At 35.4% G+C, this 23,223-nt stretch overlaps 2 protein-coding genes across 4 annotated transcripts in view; both read left to right on the top strand.

Annotated features, from left to right (window-relative positions):
- The first annotated feature begins 432 nt into the window (after window positions 1–432).
- On the top strand, window positions 433–16,878 carry MYOT (myotilin). The gene is made up of 10 exons (XM_029218379.1): window positions 433–509; window positions 3,229–3,789; window positions 7,777–7,951; window positions 8,829–8,933; window positions 11,268–11,317; window positions 12,253–12,385; window positions 13,421–13,628; window positions 15,237–15,402; window positions 15,891–16,024; window positions 16,251–16,878. The coding sequence occupies exons 2-10, from the start codon at window positions 3,434–3,436 to the stop codon at window positions 16,421–16,423; spliced, it is 1,500 nt and encodes a 499-aa protein (XP_029074212.1). The 5' UTR covers window positions 433–509; window positions 3,229–3,433; the 3' UTR covers window positions 16,424–16,878.
- A 1,545-nt stretch (window positions 16,879–18,423) lies between these two features.
- PKD2L2 (polycystin 2 like 2, transient receptor potential cation channel) overlaps window positions 18,424–23,223 on the top strand; it is a 39,844-nt gene continuing 35,044 nt past the window's right edge. The window contains exons 1-4 of one of the 3 annotated variants that reach the window (XM_029216977.1): window positions 18,424–18,504; window positions 19,201–19,302; window positions 20,932–21,065; window positions 22,762–23,018. In XM_029216977.1, the coding sequence (XP_029072810.1) occupies window positions 18,474–18,504; window positions 19,201–19,302; window positions 20,932–21,065; window positions 22,762–23,018 (524 nt within the window). In that variant the 5' untranslated portion in view covers window positions 18,424–18,473. The remainder of the gene's footprint in view (window positions 18,505–19,200; window positions 19,303–20,931; window positions 21,066–22,761; window positions 23,019–23,223) is intronic. The other 2 variants (XM_029216975.1, XM_029216976.1) reach the window with 2 other exon arrangements.

Here is a 23,223-nt window from a genome sequence, read left to right on the forward strand (position 1 = left end):
AAATCAATTTGGAGCCCATCCATCACTGGTCTTATTTCTGGAGAAGTCTTAGTAGTTAGAATGTCAGTCTTAGAATACTACTTCCCTTTTAGTCCTTTCTTCAACAGGGAAGATCAAAGCCCCCACCACAAAAAAGAAAATAAGTTTTCTTTATATTTTTTCCCATTTCCCAATTCTTTGCTCTTCCCCCTATATGAGCTTGCTAAAGCTCATAGTCAAAGCTCACATCTAAAATAAAGAGGCTTGCAAGAGAAGCTCATGTAATCCCACTCCTTAAATATCACTAAGACATCTGAGATATTGTTTAGACTGTGGACTCTTACTTTGACATGCCAGCATAGGTAGATGGACAGGCAAGCACATCAGATGTCACTGTTTGGCAGCTGATAAAAGTCAGTGGTGCTATAATACTAAGCACAGAGCCACTAGATTAGTCTGTGAGGGAAGGGGATGCCTCTTCCTTCCCTTTAGTAGTAGGTTAAACCAAGCAGGCACTCTCTGGAACTCGGGTAAGTCCCTTCTTTATTCCTGCTTCAGTTTGGGGTTTTGTTTTTGTTTTTTGTCCAAATCAGAACAGTATGTAAAAGGTGATCTTCAGATAAAAAGTTCAAAAGCCACAAGATCATAATGGCATTATACAAGATTTGAAAAGAATGTAACTGGTTCATTCCACTGAAATTGGAAGGCATTACAGAAAGGGTAAAAGGAAAGATAGTTGTGTGTCATTATTTTTAAATCATCATTTTTCTTTGAAAAGGGACACTTGATCTAACTGTAATTGTGGTACTGTCCTACAGCTTCAAAATATCCTCAGGTTTTTGTGCAAGTCTGTGCTATATTAGACATGAGGGGGAAAGTCAAGATTTTTCTAAATAGGAGACTTAATAGTACTTTATTCATAAAATCTTTGAAATTTATTTAACATTATTTGGAATAAAATGACACTGTCATATAATAGAAGGCATTATAGAATTGAATTGTTGAACAGTAACTACTACAAACATGAAGAAAAACCTTTCAGAGTTACCTGTGTGAACATCTGTGTAAAATTTTGTTGAGACATGAATAAAATGAAACTTTTGAAAGAACATATTTTTAATTGAATTTTTTTTAAATAACAGTAATTGTTAACTATGTAGGCTGATACCAAAATGTTCAAGATAGTTGACCTTCTAAAAATATATGTAAAGAAAAATAGGGATATTTCTGGAAAATATCTACTGGCTATTTGTTAAACAGTTTATTCCTTCCTTGGTATTTGAAATTAATCTGAATGATTTGCCTGCCCAAAAAGGAATTTAAAACCAAACACTGGATTCAATTCTGCAATGGAAAAAATAAACCCATAACTATAAAACTACTTGCCTTGAAATAGAGTCTTTTTTCGTTTTTTTTAGAGTATCTAATTAAAGCCTCCTTCTGAATGTTTTTCTCCAATAATTTAAAGGCCTAATATAGTTAATTACTAAAATGCACTCTAGTTGAATGTGCTTGTATTCATAAACTCAAAATTAAGAAATGTATGACTTTTTAAGTGCCTTTTTCAATAGAATCTTTCTCTTGGCTGTTTAGTTGCATTTTTGTTCTTTCCTAAAACTGCTAATTTTAATATAACTCTAAACTACATGCACAACCTGAGGATCAAGTTATTTGCTTTAGAAGTTTTTCATTAAAAATGATACTTTCTTCAAGATAGGAAACTGAATAATTATAAGACTATGCTTCAATGATGACAAACAATTTGGTTAATTTTATTAGTTAAAAGTTTGATTTATCATTACCTCAGAGTTGATTTATATTATATGAAACTAAATGTATTTTGAACTAAATTACTTGATATTTTAAATAAAGACAGAATCAGTATTACAACAATTTATGGCGCTAGTTTTTGTGTGTAAAGACTATATACAGTCCTGCCCAGATTTACCTTACTAATGGAAGAAATCAGAAGCAAATATAATTCTCTCACTTCGCTATATAGTAGAAACTAACACAACATTGTAAAACAATTATGCCCCAATTAAAACAAAAAAGAAGCAAATATAATTCTTTAAGGTTGATTATAGTGACAAATGATTTATCAAAGGAAAAATGGGGAACCACTGTCGGAAGTCAGGAGTGTCAATGCAGAGCTAAGTAAGAAAAATGGCACCCTTCTCTTCTTGGGAAACTATAGGCTAGCTTCACAGTTGCCTTACTTCCCTTCTGTACATCCTGTTTGCCATTTCAAAAGGAAAAATAATATAGGAACTAAAGCAATTTCAAAATTAGTCTAAAATACATATTAAACATGTAAAAATAATTTAAAGTGAAACTAAATACCTAAGAGACCATCGAGACCAATAACTAGATAATACAATCTAAAAATAACAAAAAATTACAAAGGGCTCTGGAATACTGTCAGTAACATATATTATATACACACACAGAGACACACGAATATAGTCACTCCTTAATATCATCTAGTTTGGTACTATGGTCAATTGGGAATCAAAGGGAGAAAAAGAAGCAGTGAATTATAAGGTAAAACAAAATCCACTCAAGGTTGACAACAGTGAAGAACAGATGTTTGCTCTACTTTGTGAAACTGTAAAAGGGTGAAGGAGCAAATACGGACAGTAATGTTCTTTACCAAAGAAGCACATTGCTCCCCTTGATTCACCACATCATTCATCACAGATCACCAGGGCATGAATTAACTGGAGTATCAGAAGAGCTGTTCATCAGTTTTGATGAGCAAGGGGAAGAATTCAGACTGAATAGAAGCTGACATGTTATATATTTACCTGCTAATAATTTTAAATCATTAACTCTCTGTGGTTAATGAAACTGTAGCCTCTGGGCAAAAGCTAAACATGAAACCATAAAATTATCACACCGAGCAACATCACAGGTTTTCTTTTCATAAATAACCATTTGGCAAACTTAAACTTTTCCTACATCTTGAAGGCCCTGGGCGTGCTTTAAGAATCACCCAGAGGCAAACAAACACTAATGAATTCTTTTTTCTTATTCTCAAGGGGAAAGTCACTTGTGCAAAGACAACAGATAAAGGAATGGGAAGTCTAGAAGCCAGGAAAGTTCCACCTTGAAGTGACTTTGAAAGCACATAAGCACATAAGCTTTAAAAAAACAAGCAAAAAAACAAAGCACAAACACTCTTAAAGATCTTAAACAGTACTGTTTTTTATGCAAATACTGTAACTGAATCATCTTCTTCTTTTGAAGGAACAATATTCTTCAAGAGAAGGCCACTCTATCAAAGCCAGGAGCACAGTATTCCCAGGATCTCAACAACGAGGTGCAGACCAAGGTTGCTTCTGATTCACTGCAACCTTGTATAATTCCAGGCTTGCAGCCCCAGATTCGGGACCCCACCCTTCCAGGAGCAAATCATTATAAGTTGCCTTCAACTTCCATAAACCAGCTAAGCATGTTTAACTACGAACGTCCAAAACACTTCATCCAATCCCAAAACCCATGTGGCTCCAGACTGCAGCCTCCTGGACCGGAAACCTCCAGCTACTCTAGCCAGACCAAACAGTCTTCTATCATAATCCAGCCCCGCCAGTGCAAAGAGCAAAGATTTTCTGCCTCCTCAACAGTGAGCTCTCACATCATTATGTCCTCCTCTGCTTTCCCTGGTTCTCCTCAGCAGCTTGCTGGCTCCAACCCAGGCCAAAGGGTTACAGCCACTTATAACCAGTCCCCAGCCAACTTCCTCAGCTCCATATTACCATCACAGCCTGATTACAATAGCAGTAACATCCCTTCCACTGTGGACTCCAAGTAAGTGAATTTTTAAAATATATAGAGAGAGACAGACAGACAGACAGATAGAACTGTGTATACCGTGAGCTTGTATCTGGGGGAGAAGGGGAGATAGGTTATGTACGTCATCCTTCACTATCTAAAAAGTCAATGTGACATCAGAGTCTCATTCCGTATTTCTCCTAGAACACCTTAAACCAGGGTACTGGCAATAAGTCATCTGACCCATTCTCCAGTGTCCAGGTTGAGCTGAACCCAAATCACCTATTACATAACACAATTACTTACCTACTATTTTCCATCTTCAAAAAAAATATTTCTAACATACCCAGGAACAGTGAACTATTCCCCCACCTCTAAGTTACGTTCCTCATGCTGTAAATTTAATTGCTCTGGTTCTGAGCTTAGCTGAGGTGAACACCTGTCTGCTCGTCTTCAGATAGGATTTCCTCTCACATAAGCAGAGGCTATTAAGTTTCTTCTCAGTCTTAGTCTTTTCTTCCTATCCATTTTCCCCTCTGATCCTGAACAACCACTTGGCTAAAAAGAAAATATGGGATTCAAACACTGAAGTATATGAATTTTCCCTATGATCAGAAGGAAGGACTGAATAGGTAAAGGCTCATGATCTTAAGGTTTCCTCTGGTAATTAAAACTACACTTTGTTCAAATTGGTTAGACCAACCTAAATACAGGGAAGAATACCTGAAGCCTTATGCAAGCATGTACTATTTCCACAGCCTTAAAACCGTCCTAGGAGAACCTGATATGAAGAAGGACAAAGTGGTTGTGCTTTTTTTAAAACATGAACTGAATACTTTGTGCTTATGCAAACTCTGGGCTATCAGTTTTCCTATTCCTTGGCTGGCTAGAACATCAGAGAATTAATCAGAGGCATCTGAAAAACTGTGTGATGGAATATATTTTGTTGGTTACAGACTTATCAACAGATTTGCTGAAATTCTTGCTAATTTCTCTCAGTTTTCTCTAGAGGCTAATTTTTCTAGAGATTCCTATTTTTGGTGACAACTCTGGAAACCTAGGTGAACTCACCAGAGCAATTCAACTTGCAAAGAAACCTTTTCAATATTTTTAAAAATAAAAACGAGGAAAGCCAAAAACATTCGTTAGAATCCTATAGATACTAGGTTGAACCATTTGAAATGGCTGATAGTTAAAAATTTCTGACTGACAAAAAAGGCATTCTCATAGGTTTGGCCTAATGATTTTAAAAGATGCCTTCAAGAATTAAGAGCCCGCTCTTTCTCTTCTGTCTCAAATTCCCATTATACCCATTATCACATATTGTAGCTTTTTCTTACTTACATTTTACCCATATAATCTTTTTCCATCTAGCTTTCAATTATTTACAAATTTCCTGTGTAAGCATGTTTAAATCTAAAATAACTCTTTCTCACTAAAATATTTTTCTTAGTAAAGGCTCTAATCCTATTCCAAATTCCTGCCCAGAAAAGAAAGCCACCAAATAAATACTAGTGAGCCTCAACCATGTACCTAGCTCTCTGCACAGAACTAAGAGAGGAAGGAAGGAAAAAACAGAGAGGATAAGAAATAAAGCACAGAAGGACCCCAAACCAGAGATCAAAGATCCAGCTTTAGCTGCTCCATTTTCAGCAACCATAGATAACTCTTTTAATCTTCCCACAGCCACTTGATACCAGTTCAGTGTCCAGCTGCACAGGTGGAAAGCTCTGGCCCTTTGAACATTTGTGCACAACTCCCTCATTTTTACGATGGGCTGAAGTTTGCCCTGTCTTCTATAATAATCCCTTGGATTCTGACCTAGAGAAGTCTGAAAGCTTTATTTAGCTTTTCATCAGTAGAAAACCCTTAAGCAAATGTTTTATTCAGTTTATCAAACCACAGACTAGAAATTCAGGGGAACTCTTTAACTATTCCTTTCAAAAAGCTTGCTGTGTGACATTCCTCAAGTTTTCCTTACCTGCTCAGTGATTCAGTTTTCTGATCTGTAATAAAAGTAAGGATTTAGGTGATTAATGATAGGGGGAGGAAAAAAAAACCTATAAAGCATTGTGCAAGTATAATATTAGTTTCTAATTATGAACAGATATCAAGTCCTAACACTTAAACCATCTAAACTGGTAATAACGCAGATATTAAGTAAATAAAAAGGTGACTGAGATTACATATATATCAGTGATTCTCAGGCTTGGTTTTGATAGTCCTTCAGGATTTCTCAGATATATTACATCATATTATGACAGTCTGACAAAAGAATTATTTAATGCTAATTCACTTTAACCAAACACATATGACTGTTTTTTTTTTTTAGCTGGAAAAACAAAAAAACAAATGGGCTATTCTAACTTCATACAGTTGGAGACATAGTAGATCTATAAAACCAAAGAAATTTTACCACTTTGGCCTGGGAATTCAATCTTAAAACAAAACAAAAACATCTCACTATTTACTTAAACACTTGGTTTGGCTATTTGCTTCACTGAACAAATCAGATACAGACACTCCTGAATATCTGAAATACAAGGAGGGAAAATGTATATAATCAACTTTCAATACAGAGCATCTTGAATACAATGGAAAATATTCATTCACTGAACTGATAGTGAGTATTACCTCACTATTTTGCAGGCTCTGTGTTAGTGGATACAAACAATACAACGGTGAGTAATAAAACATCTTTTTTTTCTTCAGTGTATTTACAATCTAGAGATTACTAACCAAGACCCCAAAGCCTGCAAAAATTAAAACTCTGGCTCCACTCAGAGGAAATGCATTTCCACTTAGCTTACAAGTTCTTTTAATGATGCTTGCGAATTTTTGAACAGGGACATGTCAGAGAACAGACCAAGGCTGCCTCATCTGGGTATCTGGATTTATTATGATAATGGTAAAATATTCATTGAGGGCAGTGGCCAGTTTTCCCACATTAAATAGATATAAGCTAGCACCTTCAGAGCCCTAAATAAATAAACTAGGTAAAATCTGAATAAACCCTGTGAAAAGTGTGAGCTACCTAACAGATCTAAAAATATAGGACTCCCTAAATACCACCCCTGTCCTCTATCAGAATCAGCAGGGGAACACCAGGAGGGGGCAAGGACATCTTGGAAGAAAATTTAGGGTTGGAATTTGAAATAAGGATTTAAACCAAACTCTTCAACTGCCAATCAAATTTGCTTTTTTTTTCCCCAAACTCCTTTTTTTCTCAGTCTACATTTCTTTCTCCTTCCTCCTCTAATCATCCCTTTCTCTAAAAATCACTTATGCAGTGTTGAAGAAACTGTTATTACTGTACAAGTTGTTATATAGTGCCATACTTAGATTGTCTAGAATATGAATAGGAAGTAGAAATTAAAATGTAAACTGTAGACTCCATTCAACGCAAGAGAATATTCACTAAATACCAGTGGTCATGCTGATAAACGTTTAACAATCAGCTCTGGAGGAAAGAGCCATGATTTGTGGTATTTACCAATTTCCCTGGTATAGATACTCCCACCACTACCAATTTCAAACTTTCAGCATGAGATCACAGTGAGCTGGGAAGAGACACTAAAAATCAGTTCTCTTGAGCCCGTATGAGTCAGCTCCAGCACATCTCTGCTTACTATCCACCCATAAATCAAACTCAGGAAATTCAGTTGGAATATTGGAAGAACTCTCAAGCTGCCAGTAACTAGACTTACTCTCATTTCTTTAGGGAAGATCTTCAAGGAAGGACATTCTCCTTATGTCTAATCTAAATTGCTCCTCCTGCTACTTAATTTTCATTTGCCAAGATGAAAAGAAACAAAAACAAAAACAAAAAACAGCTAGTAACCATTCTTATAAAATCCTTCTTGACTGTTATTAGGGCAATTGGTGTTTTAATAACACCAGCAGTACTAAATGGTAAATTCAACCTACCTAAACGTGACTGACAAAATGATGCCAATTCTATTTTACATACCACACCTTACTTTAAAGATCTTCTTTTTAAAAAATCTTTTTTTCTTTTTAAAGCTATCAACAGCCCTCAGTTGGCCAACCTGTAAATGCTAAGCCATCCCAAAATGCAAATGCTAAGCCCACACCAAGGACTCCTGACCATGAAATACAAGGATCAAAAGAAGCTCTGATTCAAGATTTGGAGAGAAAGCTAAAATGCAAGGACAACCTTCTTCATAATGGAAACCAAGTGAGCAAGATGTCTATTTTGTATTAAAAAAAAAAAAAAGCCAATAAAGCTATAAAATCTAATCTCAATAAGAATGTTGTTTCTGTCTCACAGATCTATGTCCATATAATCAGCAAGGGAGAGGAGTATCTAAAAAAAGGGAATATTTGGATCCTATTCTGTATTTCTCTGCATGAAATCCCCTCTAGTTCAGTAGTAAAAGAATGAAGCAAATGAAAAAAAAAAAAAAAACCCAATCTGAATGATTCAATTTTGTTTTAAGCATTACCATAAAAATATGTCTGATGACCAAATAACTAATGGGAAATGCTGTCAACCTGACTTCTTCATGTACTTTGGTATATATTATTGATGGAAAAATAGCTATAATTCTTATTATACACATTGTATTAGTCACTGATCTCTGAAAGAGTACTACTATATGCCTTTAATCCAAATACATTTAACATACGAGTTGCACTGCTCTTAACCAGAAGTTAGTAAATCAAATATAGTGTTCACTTAAGTTATTTCTGAATCTAAGGACATACTGTACTATATTCAAAGACAGAGCCAACAGGAACATGCAGAACAAGGAGGAAGACAAAGAATTTCCCTTTATTTGAGAGAGAGAGCCTTATTTAAGGGTGATTATGCTTGCCTTTACTAGGAAAAGAAAGAAAACAGAGATGAATATTACAGATGAGGGAAGTGGCACTAGAACGAAAGGAAAATGCTTTGAATGAAAGAAAATGTTTTTTTATAAACATAGTATCTATCATTCAATAGGCATAACTATACTTCTTTGGTATAATTCTTGGTAGTTTTAAGGTAAAGCTATACAAATAACTTTTATTAAATCTCATTACTATCTCCTTTATGATTTATTTCTTTAAAGCGGCTAACATATGAGGAGAAGATGGCTCGCAGATTACTAGGACCACAGAATGCAGCTGCTGTGTTTCAAGCTCAAAATGACAGTGAGGCACAAGATCCAGCACAGGTAAATTAAAATAATCTTTATCTAACTGGAGCACTTTTCTTTTGTGTGATTTTTTAATATCTGCTTTTCTAAATGCTTATAAATAGCATTTGAAGCAAAAGTCAATTACTTCCATACTCCATTACATATAAAAAGTAGAGGCCATGATGGGTTGAATATATACACAAAAATTTTTAATTTTACCCCATTTTCTGGTGGTTCTAGTATCTGCATATGAAATGTTATAAAGTCAAAACACCAGAAGACTAATGGTGTCACTTTTCATCTGGACATTTAGGGGTCCGTTAAACCGAGGACTCTCCCTACAATGTCTACATGGACAGAAAATTTATGAGTTGTAAATCTTTCACAGGACAAAAGTTAAAACTCTAAACCAAAGTAATTATAACCTTTTCTCATAAGCTGTTTATCATTTCAATGTTTTAAAATAAACTCATGTACTAATGAAACATCCAATTTCTTCTGTCATGTTCCTGTATCTTAAAATGATTCTTATTAAAAACAAAACAAAATAAACAACAAAAACCTTATGAGTAATGGCTCCAGGATTAACAACAGCATCCTTTCCAAGGGATTAACTTTATCCAGAACATAAAGTGAATATCCCACAGGCTTGTTCCTGATCAACTTCATTTTAACAAGTTAACCTCAAAGAGAAGTGTACGCTGGAGAGGCAAAATGAACTGCTATTGCTCTTCTATCTTCCTTCTGTAGTTACCTCTCATTCCTTCCTAAAAACTCCACAAGAAACTGGAAGCCAAACCGAGCATTCAAGAATTCCAACCTTCTACAGTATAGGAACATGAAAATAAGACTTCTGTTTCTGTTAAATGTGACTAGATCTACTGAAAAGGATAGAGCAGGGTCTAGCACAGCAAGTAACTAGAACCTGAGAACAGAACTTAAATCTCTTTCGGCTACTGAGGAGTTCACACACTCATTTATTCAACTAATTTATATGAAGTACCTACTGTGTGTTGGGCTCTGGAGTTGGTACAGGAGATTACAGCAAGAATAAGACACAAATATATCTCTATTAGAAGAAATAACCCAAAGTAACATTAGATTGATGATGGTTTATGTTATAAATTCACAGTGTATGATTTCAAGGTCAAGGGTGTATTGTTTTTCTCATTCATTCTTTAAAAACTTTAAAATGAAGGTGAAGGTACCAAGAAAAGAGATAGCAGCAAAACATATTATGAAATCAGAAAAGAAAAATCTTACGTTTTTTGGTACACTTCAAACAGTCTACTTAAATAATACAAAATGTCATCAAATTACATATAACTGAAATATCACACCTATGAATATGAATACATACATGTTCAAACCACTACAGGAAAAGGTCAAAAACTTAATTTAGATATTAGGAGTTTAAGTGGATTATTCTTATTTTTTACCAAAAAATTCACTGATCTTTTGACATTTGGCTTAGAGAAACTCAAAGCCCAGCCAAAAATTATTACAGAGTTGTAAGAATTTTGTTTTCGAATGACAAAATACATTCAAGTTCATCCCAAAATAAATTATTTGTACTGATCTGCTATGTTGTTTTTCATATATTTGGGTAAGGACTATATTTTCTACTTTTTTGTATCCCTCACTATACCAAGCACAATGAAATATACGAAATAGGAACTAAATATTTAATCAGTTAATTCTATTATAAATTCATCAATTCCTGATTTTATCCTCAAATATGAATAATTTTCTGGTGCTCAGATATAAATTCTAAAAGATAACTGCTTAAATTAAATACACCCTTATTAGGCAGGAAGTAAGTAATGTTGTTTTTCAAAGGCTTTTCATAACTCTACACATAGCTTCCACAGTGTCCATCAGGATTTTGTGCCATGAGCTAAAAAGAAAAGTATTTTCCAGTCTAATATGTGTTTACTGCTGTTGGTGCCACTTATGAGCAGTAGGCATAATACCCTGTATCTACTGCCAACACAAATGACTTCATGACTATTCCTGTTTTACCAAAGGACAATCTGTACTATGTGCTCCCATTTCAAATACACCAGGGGGACTCATCATCCTTTGTCATAAAATCGTCATCTAAAAAACGAACCACCACCAATTCAAAGTCTAGTTAATTTTCATAAATCGTATCTATTGAATAGTCTTAATTCTGGGGATTTCTTGCTAGAGTATTAGAAGGTTACTGTACTATATTTTAAATGCTTAACAGCTAAATACATAGAACTATCCATGACAGTACAAATACAGCCACAACAGAAATGTTCCTTTCAACTACGACTACTAAATTCTGCTTCATTTCAAGCTAACAACAGCATGTTAACATTATCACTTTGTTTTAACTTCAAGCAGCACAATTCAGAACATGCACGACTGCAACTTCCTACATCACAAGTAAGGTAAAAAAAATTTTTTTTTAATTTTAAAGAAATATACATTTTGCTACCTAAAATGTTTGCAGCTTTAAAAAAATGTAATATTTACAAAGCCCTCAAGCTTCTTACATACTTCTTATACAAAGCAATGTGACCAGAGTGGATAGCAGGTTGGAAGGGATAAATCAGGAGTTTGGGATTAACAGATACACGCTACTATGTGTAAAATAGATAAACAACAAGGACCTACCATATAGCACAGGGAACTATTTTCAATGTCTTATAATAACCTATAATGGAAAAGAATCTGAAGAATCTATATATATTTAATATATATGTTATATATAACTGAATCACTTTATTGTACACCTGAAGCTAACACAACATTGTAAATTAACTATACTGCAATAAAAAAATATGGTTATAAAAAAAGAAAATAATGTTTATACTGCTTTAGAACCAATTGAAAAAAAACAATGTGAATTTTCTAATGTCAAAGATGACAATAAAAATTTTTATCTGTTAATTATCACAACTATCTCAGAGGAAACTGTTTTTAATGTTTTGGTGAAATAAGCCAGGACCATGTTTCCATGCTAAACAACTTTTTCATAACAATGGAAACCTGATTCTAATTATACAATCTTTGCATGTGACTAGAATTGTCCATGGGGTACTCTGCATTTTAATAGATCAGTTTCTTCATCAATTCATGGCACTGAAAAAAGAAACAAAGATGTATAATTTGTATCAGGTGTTTCTAAATTGCTACCACTTCTAATAGTCATCAAATATGCCACAGCTAAATACAGCTCTGCAGCCTCTCTCCATTGTTACTACACTATCAGATCAAACAGCATAGACTCTAGGGTTTCAAATTTGATGGCTAAACTATATTTGCATGAAAGGAAGAGCAATGACGACTCTTCTGCATAGTGATTATTAAAATATTTTTGTAGAAGTAGATCATCTTCAAGGGGAGATGTGAATGATCAGGATGCAATCCAGGAGAAATTTTACCCGCCTCGTTTCATTCAAGTGCCAGAGACCATGTCAATTGAAGAAGGAAGATTCTGCAGAATGGACTTCAAAGTAAGAGAAAAGTTCAAATATACTGGAGAAAAATTAACAATGGGATACTAAGTTTTGAAAAATGTCCTCCTCCTCTTCATAGCTTTCTACACAGCTTGACAAGAAATACGTATAACAGATAAGAACACAAACTCTGGAGCTAAATTTACCTGGGTTAGAATCCTGGCCCTGCCACTTTACAGCTGTGTAACCTGAGACAAGTCACTTAACAACTCTATGCTTTTGTTTCTTTGGGAATAACAAATATATCTACCTCATAAAGCTGTGTGAGGATTAACTAAGTAAACAGGTATAAGGTACTCAAAATAGTGCCTACCGCCTAATACTCTATATAAATGAAGCTTTCATAGCAATAGGATTTCTAAAGTAGAATGCCTCTTTAAAGAAATTCAAGTCACCCTGCTCTCTCTTGGCCTAGAGGAAGTCTTCAGGCTAAAATAACTTATTAGAAAGGCCTACATTTTTATTATCCTCATTTTGGAGAACTTTTTCTTATAAATGTTTTTTCAGATTCCTTATGAATGAAAGTCAGTGTATGGATTTAATTGTCAAGACTTACGAAAACACTTAACAAAATGCCATTTATACACCAGAACTACAGCTCAAGAACACTCAGTTTTGGAAAGGTTATTTGGAAAGGTTATCAGCAAGTCTCATATATATGGGCCTCTGGGACTTCATTCACACTTGCCATTAGCCAGAAAAGCCATATGACTTCCATATTCCTTGTGGAGACCAATATAAGATAACTTAACATCCTTAATATAGTAATTAAGAGATCTTAAGGAGCCTGAGGTTGTTTATAAAAGAGCTAGATGTGTTTTCAGATAGTATGAAAATACTGTATTAATTTCAAGTGTTATAGTTTTTACTATTTTGTTAAAAATTATTGAAAGAAAATATCTTTTAAGCTCTTGTTTTGCATTTTCAATCACAAACCCACTCAGATACTGAACTGTTAAAATTCATAAATGGACAAATGGGTCCCAGTGATCTATAATTTAAAATTCTATCTCCTTGTGCTTTCATTTCTAGGTTAGTGGACTACCAGCTCCTGATGTGTCATGGTATCTAAATGGACAACCAGTTCAATCAGATGATTTTCACAAAATGATAGTGTCTGAAAAGGGTTTTCATTCACTCATCTTCGAAGTGGTCAGAGCTTCAGATGCAGGGGCTTATACATGTGTTGCCAAGAACAGAGCAGGAGAAGCCACCTTTACTGTGCAGCTGGACGTCCTGGGTAAGCTTTCAAAGAGATCCTACAGAGCTCCTTAAAATTTTGTAGAATCAAATAAGAAAGTGTTAAAAAAGAAAAACCCCAAGGACTTTCTATTTAAGGTTAATGTCTATACTATACAACCCAGTAGAACACGAATTTTTATGTAAAAGCCACAGTGGGCAGGGGTTAGTGCTCTTGAGGGAAACTCAGTGAAACTAGAATGACAGATCTACCACTAAAGCTTTTCTGGAAGAGAAATAAAGGTAAAATTTCAGACAGACCAAAGAAGGTAGTATATTCTAGATATATTTCTAGATGTAGAGTAGATGTACAGTATTTGTAGATATGATTAAAGGGTCTTAATATGAAAATTTTTAGTCTAATCATTTATCTGGTCTACAGTCTAAAATAATCAATCTGACTCACATTTTCACAGAATTGCTATAATCACACATAGTTTAAAACTGAAGGGTAAATGTCAACTTTTAGCCTTAGACTATGCACTGTTTACCAGGAAACTAGTCTCTAATTATGACAACAAAAACATGCTTACTTGCTTTAGAAAACAAGTATGGTAAAACTCATATCTCAAATTTGTCTTTAGTAGGGCAGTTCTCATAAAACTAATGTCCTGTCTTAAAATATTACAATTCAAGTGCTCTAAATATATCACATTTGCAATGACTTAAGCCACAATATACTGCATAAGCGATATTTTGCTATAATTCACTGCTTATTATATAAAAACTTAATCAAGTTCAAGGATGGGCAATCTTGAGTTTGTATTCTACCCAGATGAATGAAAAATCTTTAAGATTATTCTATGATATAATAAGGGCCCTCAGACTAAGGGAAAAACTAGTGATCTGGGAATTTATACACACACACACACACACACACACACAAAATCCAAGTGATTAAGCTTACGGCAAATCCTTTCTGTGCCAATAGCTCCAAAAATACTATAATGTTAGAGCTGAAAAAGACTTATCAGGCATCCGTCCAATCTCCTCCTTACTCCTTCAGAAAAGTTAGGGTTATAGTATTATAGTATCAGTTCCTCTTTTCCCTCAGGTATTTGAAGAAAACTAAAGACATAATTATTATTGGCATTTGTATATTATTTTATAGTTTACAAAGTGCATCTTCATTCATTATCGCAATTGATCCTCACAATAATTTTGTGCTTTGGTGGGCAGAGCAGTAACTATTTCTTGGGTATCATTTTACAATAGATAAAATTTAGCCTCAGAGAAACTAAACAAAATTTTCCCCAATGTGGCATGACTGGTGGGGCAAACAGAATTCAAACCCAAGTTGCTGGTACTCTTTCCACCACTCATGCTGCCTCTCTATAGCTGAGATGATCTCAACTTGACTTAAATTCTTCCAATGAAACATGATTATAAATTCAACGCATCATTACATTACTGTTTTAGAACTATAAATAGTATACAATATACAACAGTATTCCATATTATTTTAACTACAGCTGAAACATAAAGCTTCCAATCCTGTCGTTAGTACTTTTTTAAACTTTTATATCAGCATACAAACTTCATAATACTTTGGTTTGACTTAATATTGTTTATAATATTTCAAATACGTGATTTTTTTATTAATATGTAGCAAAAGAACATAGAAGAGCACCAATGTTCATCTACAAACCACAGAGTAAAAAAGTTTTTGAGGGAGACTCAGTGAAGCTAGAATGCCAAATCTCAGCTATACCACCACCAAAGCTTTTCTGGAAAAGAAATAATGAAATGGTACAATTCAACACTGATCGAATAAGGTAGGATAAGTATTTCTAGACTTAACTATACTGTACTTGGGTGAATCCAGTTATACTTTGAAATGTATTATAAATGGCATGCATCTGTGACCTCAATTTGTCTAATTTTAAAAACATATAGATGAAACTAACACAATATTGTAAATCAACTATACTTCAACTTTTAAAATATATATATATAGAAATATAATAAGCCTCATTAAGCCAGATCCCACTAATCAGAAATTTAAGGGATAAAGTAGGCTAGGATTTACCTTTTTACTAACAATAAAAGAAGATGGCTCAAGGAAATATGATACAAACAAGACTGGGGAGGGGATGTTTAATTCAAAAAAACCCATAGCTATTTGGCAATGACTAGCTACAGACTCAGAATTTCCAAATGCTTTTTTTCTTCCTATTAGTCTGACTCTGTAGGTCACAGGCATCATAAATAAATTCTCACAGGAAAACTAATTCCTTTACTTTCAATTTTTGTTTCTTTCCAGTTTATATCATGATAACTCTGGAAGAGTTACTTTACTGATAAAAGATGTAAACAAGAAAGACGCTGGGTGGTATACTGTGTCTGCAGTTAATGAAGCTGGAGTGACCACATGTAACACGAGATTAGATGTTACAGGTATCTCACGCTGTTATACAGTGCTATGTCAAGTGTTATAAAGAACTTAACTGGAAAGATTTAATAAGAAACATAAATTCAAGCATAGCATAAATTCTGAAGGATTCTCCCCATACATAATCAGTTTTGATTTTTTTTTTCTCTCCCTGTCCGATAATGACTACCTAGTGCAACCCATTTGTTTAGGACAAGTTTTCTAAATTAACGTTTATTTGATCCATTTCAGCCCGTCCAAACCAAACTCCTCCAGCTCCTAAGCAGTTACGTGTCCGACCAACTTTCAGCAAATATTTAGCACTTAACGGGAAAGGTTTGGATGTGAAACAAGCTTTTAACCCTGAAGGAGAGTTTCAGCGTCTGGCAGCTCAATCTGGACTCTATGAAAGTGAAGAACTTTAATAACTCTACCAACATTGGAAAACACAACAACTACACTATTAGCAATATATTCAATTAAATTTTTGAAATAAATCCATAGCTGTATTAACAGATTATGGTTTTAATTAGGTAATACAACTAATATATATTTATAATGCGTTTATCCTTTGACTCTTGCACATTCTGTTTACCTCTCTGGTTTGTGAAGCCTACAGAAAATCTGGGTTTGTAATTGTAGATGAAGATCTTAAAAAATGTGGGATTTTAATATTTAAGTCATACACATTTTACAACTACAGTTTATAAATGAATATCAACGTTTTAAACACATCTAATGCGTAATAAGATTTACTGGTACTGCTTTCTAAATACTGTTTTACCCGTTTTCTCTGATAGGAATACTAACATGGTATAGATTATCTGAGTGTTCCTTAGTTTTATGTCAAAAGAGAATAAAATTTCAAATATTTAAAACAGACTGTCTTATCTTCACAAAAGTCTAGATCTTTAAGATAAAACTGCTGGTTTGTATCTATTAAGCGACACACAGCAAAACCTATGAATAACAAGTTCCAAGAGACCAACAATATTATACTCTAGAACAGCCTGTCTTGGTGAAGCTCACTTACAGCTAATTTCTCCAGAGAGGGAACTAGACTTTTTACGGTTTGCACTTCGAAGGCAACCAGAATAACTTAAACCATGACAGAATCTCTCCTGAAATTGTGATTTTGTTTTAACCAAATAGGTTTCTAATTCTTTAAGACCTTTGAGTCTACTGAGCTCAGTGGATTAAGAATAGACTGCAGAGTCATCTACCTAATTCTTATATTTAATGTAAATTTGAATACCTATATTTTGGGCTTTTTTCCTCCTACATTTCTAGTTCAGATAACCTACTACTTTAGAAAACAATTTTGCCAGCCTCTGAGAGTCCAAGTACAGGAAAGGGCAAATCCTTGTATTAAACTATTCTTAAGCTAGGCCAGTAGCCCTTTCTTCTCAGGTCTCATCTCCACTGGCTGCTGGCCTTTCGCTACACCTCTCCTATTCGTTTTATCATTGGTAGTATTTGACCCTCGCTGCTATGTGGCCTAGTTTTCCTTTTTACCTTACATGAAACAGCATTTATCAACATCACCCTACATCTCTTTCGGAGAAATAACAAAAGTGGCTTTATTTTTTACTTTCAAAACAGCTTGAAGGGTTTCTTAGCTGGCTACCCTGGGGCTTTCCACTGAATTCCTTTTTCATTTTCCTTTTTACCAACCTAAGAATCCCTGCCCCCCTCCCCCCCTCATATTCTGGCGGGCTTATGGATGCCTTAATTTACAACCAAATTTGGCCTTTTCTATAGCTGTTTACAAACCTTCTCACTTTTGCAAAGCTGCTGGGTCAGATGTGAGTCTGGGCTCCCAAAGACTACTGTTTTGGGCAACGCTTTTACATTAACACTGCAGAACTTTTTTTTTTTTTTTAATCTATTTCAACGTTCTCTTAAGCCATACTGGGTGGAAAGAGGGGTGGAAGCTATTTCCAGCAACAGCTCTCGATTACTAATAATCAGTATCTGCAAGCTGCAGCGGCGGAGTGGGGTCTTCGTTACAAATTCGGGCTTCGGCGTCGAGCAAACCTTGCCCCAACGGGCCTTTGGTAAGTAATTTATTCTCCTCAGTCTCTTCAGGTCTAAAACGAGGACAAAACACATACCTTTCAGGAAAGGGCGGTGTGAAGACTAAACAAGCCAAAAGATGTTAAAAGTCAAGAATGGGTGGCCCATTATAATTAATTACTACGATTTTTATGATTAACCCCAGGCCTAAAGCCAGGTTTGCCCTAGAAGTCGGTCCTCCGCAGGAGACAAACGCCACCACGCTCAGGCCCGCCTCACGCAAAGCCTTTCCGTAAAGGCCTCGGTGCGCAGGCGCGCTGGCATCTTCTAGCGCCGCTTGTTTGCCGTCTTGGAGCCTGGGGCTCGCGCAGGCGCATGAGCTAGGCGCGCACCGTGTGAGTATCGCGCAGGCGCCGCCAGCCTGGGGAGGCGGAACGGGCGTTGTCGTCCAAGTTTGCCATGGCTGAGGCGTCCCGGTGGCACCTAGGCGGTGAGGGGTTCCTCTAGGGAGGGGGTGGGGCAGAGCAGAATGGGCAATTGCAAGTATCCTGCAAGGAAGTCTGTAGCCCCACGTGTATTCACGTGAGAGATGACCTCCAGAACGGTTAGCCGTCGCAGCCTCCCCTTGAAAAGCGGAGAGGGACTGTGGACCCATTTCACAGACAGGAAAAGTGAAGCCCTGAGGGAACATCTCGCCCCTTGCCGGAAGCTGGAGCTGGGCGCTGCCACATGCTGTATAGTGGCCTTCTCTAGGCCGGCCTTAGAAGGCCTTTGTTGATCTAGGGAGTAGTGGCCTTGGCAGAACCCCAGGCTGAGTCCTTTTACCCCCTCCAGCAGGAGCCAGCCATCCCAAGCAGCAGAGTTAACAGGAGGAGAAAACGATTAGGGACATAGGAGGGGGTTTTGTTTGCTTTGTATTTTGCTTTTTCAGTTTAAAACAAGACTGGTGAGGAAACATCCGGGTTATAAAATTCATTATATACGGTCATAAAATGATTGCCCACTATCACCATGGGAAAATGTTAGTAATTAGTCCTTCTTCATAAAAGTGAGAGTAAAAACATAACCAGAAGCCATTGGAGCTTTCCTTCACACAGTGTAAGCAGCTAAAAGCGCCTGTGTTTTTCCATCCCTATTAGTTATATATATTATAAATTAAGGAAAATTTTTGTTTTATATCTCACAGGAACTCCGAAACATAAGCTGCATTACAGAAAGGAAGTAGAAATGAGAACCACACTTCAGGAGTTCTTACTCTACCTTATTTTTTTAATAAACTTATGTATATGTAAGTACACAGATGTAGATGAAGACACTGTTTGAACAAAGAAGTTATGTGCAGATGAAAAACAAAACATATGGATTTTATAAAACCATAGGCTTTCAGACTACTGAAACCTCTCAAAAAATAGTGACACATTTTAAACATCTTAAATTCATTTAGGTTGACATTATTTCCAATTCTTAAGGGGCACAACTTTAGGTCACAGAAGTAATAAAAAGCTTTCATAGTCAACACTGATTTAATTAATTATTCCTTTCTGTTGGCAGTTCTGTCTTGAATATAGTTATTCCCTTGAGTTGCCAATTCTTGATTTCTTTTAGAGCGATACAGATACATTAGCTTTGCTCTAGTTTCATAGGTCAAACTACAAATGAGGCCTAAGAAGTTAGTCTTGATGTCTGCTTTGTTCTTTTCCCTGGCCTGTTGCAGAGTTAATAGTAAAATACGCTAGTTCTGAGTCACAGAAGATATGAATCAATGCAGATTTTAGGGAGAACCAAGAAAACATCTCAACCTACATTCCTCCTATCTGTGGGTCAATATCATTGACTTAATCAGTATTAAAGAGCATTTTGTCTTTACAGCACCCAACATATAGTAGATGCAAGCTCACTGACTGGACTTATGTTGGTACAGCATACATAGTGGCAATTATATATTGGTTAACTAATTAATTGGTATTGTAGGGGTGAGCTTGAGTCAGATCTGGATTAAAAAGACAGCTTTAGCCAATCTTATAAATTAAGATATTTTAGATTGCTTTTTAACTGCTTATTACAAACCATTTGGGGAGTGGAAAAATATTTAAAGATTACTCATAATCCCATTATTCAGGGATTTTTTTTAAAAAACACCTTTTCATAACAAGGAAAAATTGGAAACAAATCTCCAACAGGATTTGTTTAATTTTCGGTATATACAGTGAAATACTATGCAACGTTAAAGAATGGCATAGGCTCATGTGTGCCATGGAATGATGTTGAAGATACATTATTTCTAAAAATAAAGGCCTTCTAGCAAAAAAAAAAAAAAAAAAAAAGACATATGTAGTATATACCCTGCTCTAAAACGCACCCACCCACCCCTAGGAAGAGTGAGAAAGAATACTAGTTAATGTTCTTCTCAATCCTATCATGTGCCAAAACATAGTTTTAAATGTTCCACATGAATTATCTCACTTACTTCTCATAACAAAACTATGAGGTAGGAGATATTATCCCTATGGTGGGACTCAAACCATTATCTGTTTGATTTTAAAGTTCATAGCCTAAACTACTCACTATATTATGTTGCCTACTCTCAATATTGGAAAAAAAAACCCACCTTGCAGAATAGTATGTATAATGTGATCTCAGTTTTATAAAAATAAAGTTATTTTCTCTGTAAGTGTGTATGCATTTAGAAAAATCTGAAGAATATATGCCAAACCTAATTCTAGCAGTGGGATTACAGGAAACTTCTTCCTGTTCTGTATATTTCTATTTTAGTTTTTTTTATTATTGCTCTTATAATTAGAAAAATAAAATTGAATTTTCAAAACAAAATTGAGAACAAATTACAAGTACATTTTTAATCCTGATAAAAATTGTGTTTTTAAATGTAAATTTTTAAACAAAAAATTCTTCTCCTTAGTGACTTTTGGGATGGTAAACCCACATATGTATTACTTAAACAAAGTTATGTCATCTCTATTTTTGGACACGTCTGTGCATGGTGAAGAAAGAATCAACTTTAAGTCTATTCGCAGCATAACTGACTTTTGGAAGGTAAGATGTCATGTGACTGTGGATGAAGTAGCTTTAGGCATTGCATAAACAAGCCCTTGGCACACATAGTAGGCACTTGATACGTATTTATTGAAGGAATGAATAAAAATGTCATTTCTTTAAACTATTAGAATCAATCAACCACTAAGTGTTTATTGAGAACCTGTGTTCTCAGTGTGATAGAGTTCTTATAACTTTAAAAAAGTGATATTTTTTTTTTAACATTATTGTTGCATTTGGGAAATAGATTTCTTATGTGGGAGTTACGATCCAAAGTCAGTCTAAAATTGTATACAGTGAAAATTACCGTTAAAAATTCCTTAAATTGGGCTTCCCTGGTGGCTCAGTGGTTGAGAGTACGCCTGCCGATGTAGGGGACACAGGTTCGTGCCCCGGTCCGGGAAGTTCCCACATGCCGTGGAGCGGCTGGGCCCGTGAGCCATGGCCGCTGAGCCTGCGCGTCCGGAGCCTGTGCTCCACAACGGGAGAGGCTACAACAGTGAGAGGCCGCGTACCGCAAAAAAAAAAAAAAAAAAAAAAATTCCTTAAATTGCCCATAAATTAAAATATATGTGATTTTGGTATACAGGCCTATACTCTTGTGTGTGTGTTACAGTAATGTACAGTATATAATAAAGAGTACATTTACAAAATATAATTTTATAGTGTTTTTAATTGCATAAGAGTATCATTCCTTTAGCATTAGAACAGACTTGTTTTTTCTGTTACACTTAACTTAGCAAGATGTTCACATTATGAGGAAAGAACAATTAAGGGAACAGCAGTTTCAGGTATCCCATGTCACAAACATTGGGACATACAAGGAAGAGGTAGGGAAGGCTTTCCAGAGGTCATCACAATTCAGTTGAGTTTTAAAGGATGAGTAACAGAAGACCATCCTAGGAAGAAAAAACGATATGTACTATAAGTAATTCATCATGTGGAGCTATGTTTGGCATTATAGGCATATAGGAGATGAGGTGGAAAAGACCAAACTATGAATTGAACAGAGGTCTAATCATGAATGCCATGCTAGGAATTTGAAACTTATCAAGGAGACAATGTCATTTCCTGAGAGTGAGAGAAGTGTGAGATAAGGCAAATGATTAGAAGTCATTGGTTTAGGCCAAGTGAAATATGAAAGAATGATAGGAAATTTTCCCTGAGACAAGAAGTGGAGCCCAACTGCTTCTTTTTTACTGTGCTGTCTTGAGGTATGTACGTGGCCAATGGCAAATAAGACAAAGGCAGGAAAGAAAAAAATGAACCCTAGGCTTAGGATCTCTTAGAAGGAGCACATAGTGACAGAGACAGAAGCAGTCACCACCGCCAGAGTTGGAGAGGAAAGGGGGGACACAGATAACTTCGAGGTGAAGTCATGAGTTGTGGCTATGACCAGTCCTGATATTCATGTATTGTGGGAGAGTTTTCAGTATACCCCTCGGAGAAGGAGGGTTATGGAACTAAATGAGTTAATACCCGTAAAGTGCTTAGAGCAGTACATAGTAAGTACTCAGGAAATGTTAACCATTTTCGTTATCATCATCAACATCATCATTTACCATTACCATTATTCATGGTGGCTTGGCTAAAATCACTGATTTTTATATTCTTATGGATAACATTATGAGTGTAGATTCTGTTATACACTTGACATGAAATATTTTTCCCATAACATTTATTTTTCTATATGAAGTTTATGGAAGGACCCCTTTTGGAAGGCCTGTACTGGGACTCATGGTACAATAACAAGAATTTGTATGACTTAAAGAACAGCAGTCGCATCTACTATGAGAACATACTTTTAGGAGTCCCCAGAGTCCGTCAACTAAAAGTCCGCAACAACACGTGCAAGGTCCATTCATCCTTTCAGTCCTTGATGAACGAATGTTATGACAAATACACTTCTGAAAATGAAGATCTGTCTGATTTTGGCCTTAAATATGATACTGAGTAAGTAGTATAAAATTACATGTAACTTTTTCTAGCAGTTACCATTGTATCTTCAAACAATTGTGAAAACATATTTATTTTCCAAATAATACCAACAGGGGCCTGGCGGGTAAGGAGACTGTTTCAGTAATAGTATCAAAGGAAGACTCCGAGATGCAGTGTTTAGAAAAGGAAGAGTAAACCTGGTTTTTGTTTTTGTTTTTTT

The sequence above is a fragment of the Monodon monoceros genome, unplaced genomic scaffold (assembly GCF_005190385.1).
Source record: "Monodon monoceros isolate NGI ecotype Baffin Bay Population unplaced genomic scaffold, NGI_Narwhal_1 Super_Scaffold_12, whole genome shotgun sequence".
Taxonomy (NCBI): domain Eukaryota; kingdom Metazoa; phylum Chordata; class Mammalia; order Artiodactyla; family Monodontidae; genus Monodon; species Monodon monoceros.

What these genes read in the sequence shown, in the direction of transcription:
- MYOT (XM_029218379.1), top strand. Translation starts at nt 3,434, where the DNA reads ATGTTTAACTACGAACGTCCAAAACACTTCATCCAATCCCAAAACCCA. An exon ending in TCTGCAGAATGGACTTCAAA is followed by an intron (nt 12,386 to 13,420) that starts GTAAGAGAAAAG and finishes TTTCATTTCTAG; the next exon opens with GTTAGTGGACTACCAGCTCC. An exon ending in CACGAGATTAGATGTTACAG is followed by an intron (nt 16,025 to 16,250) that starts GTATCTCACGCT and finishes GATCCATTTCAG; the next exon opens with CCCGTCCAAACCAAACTCCT.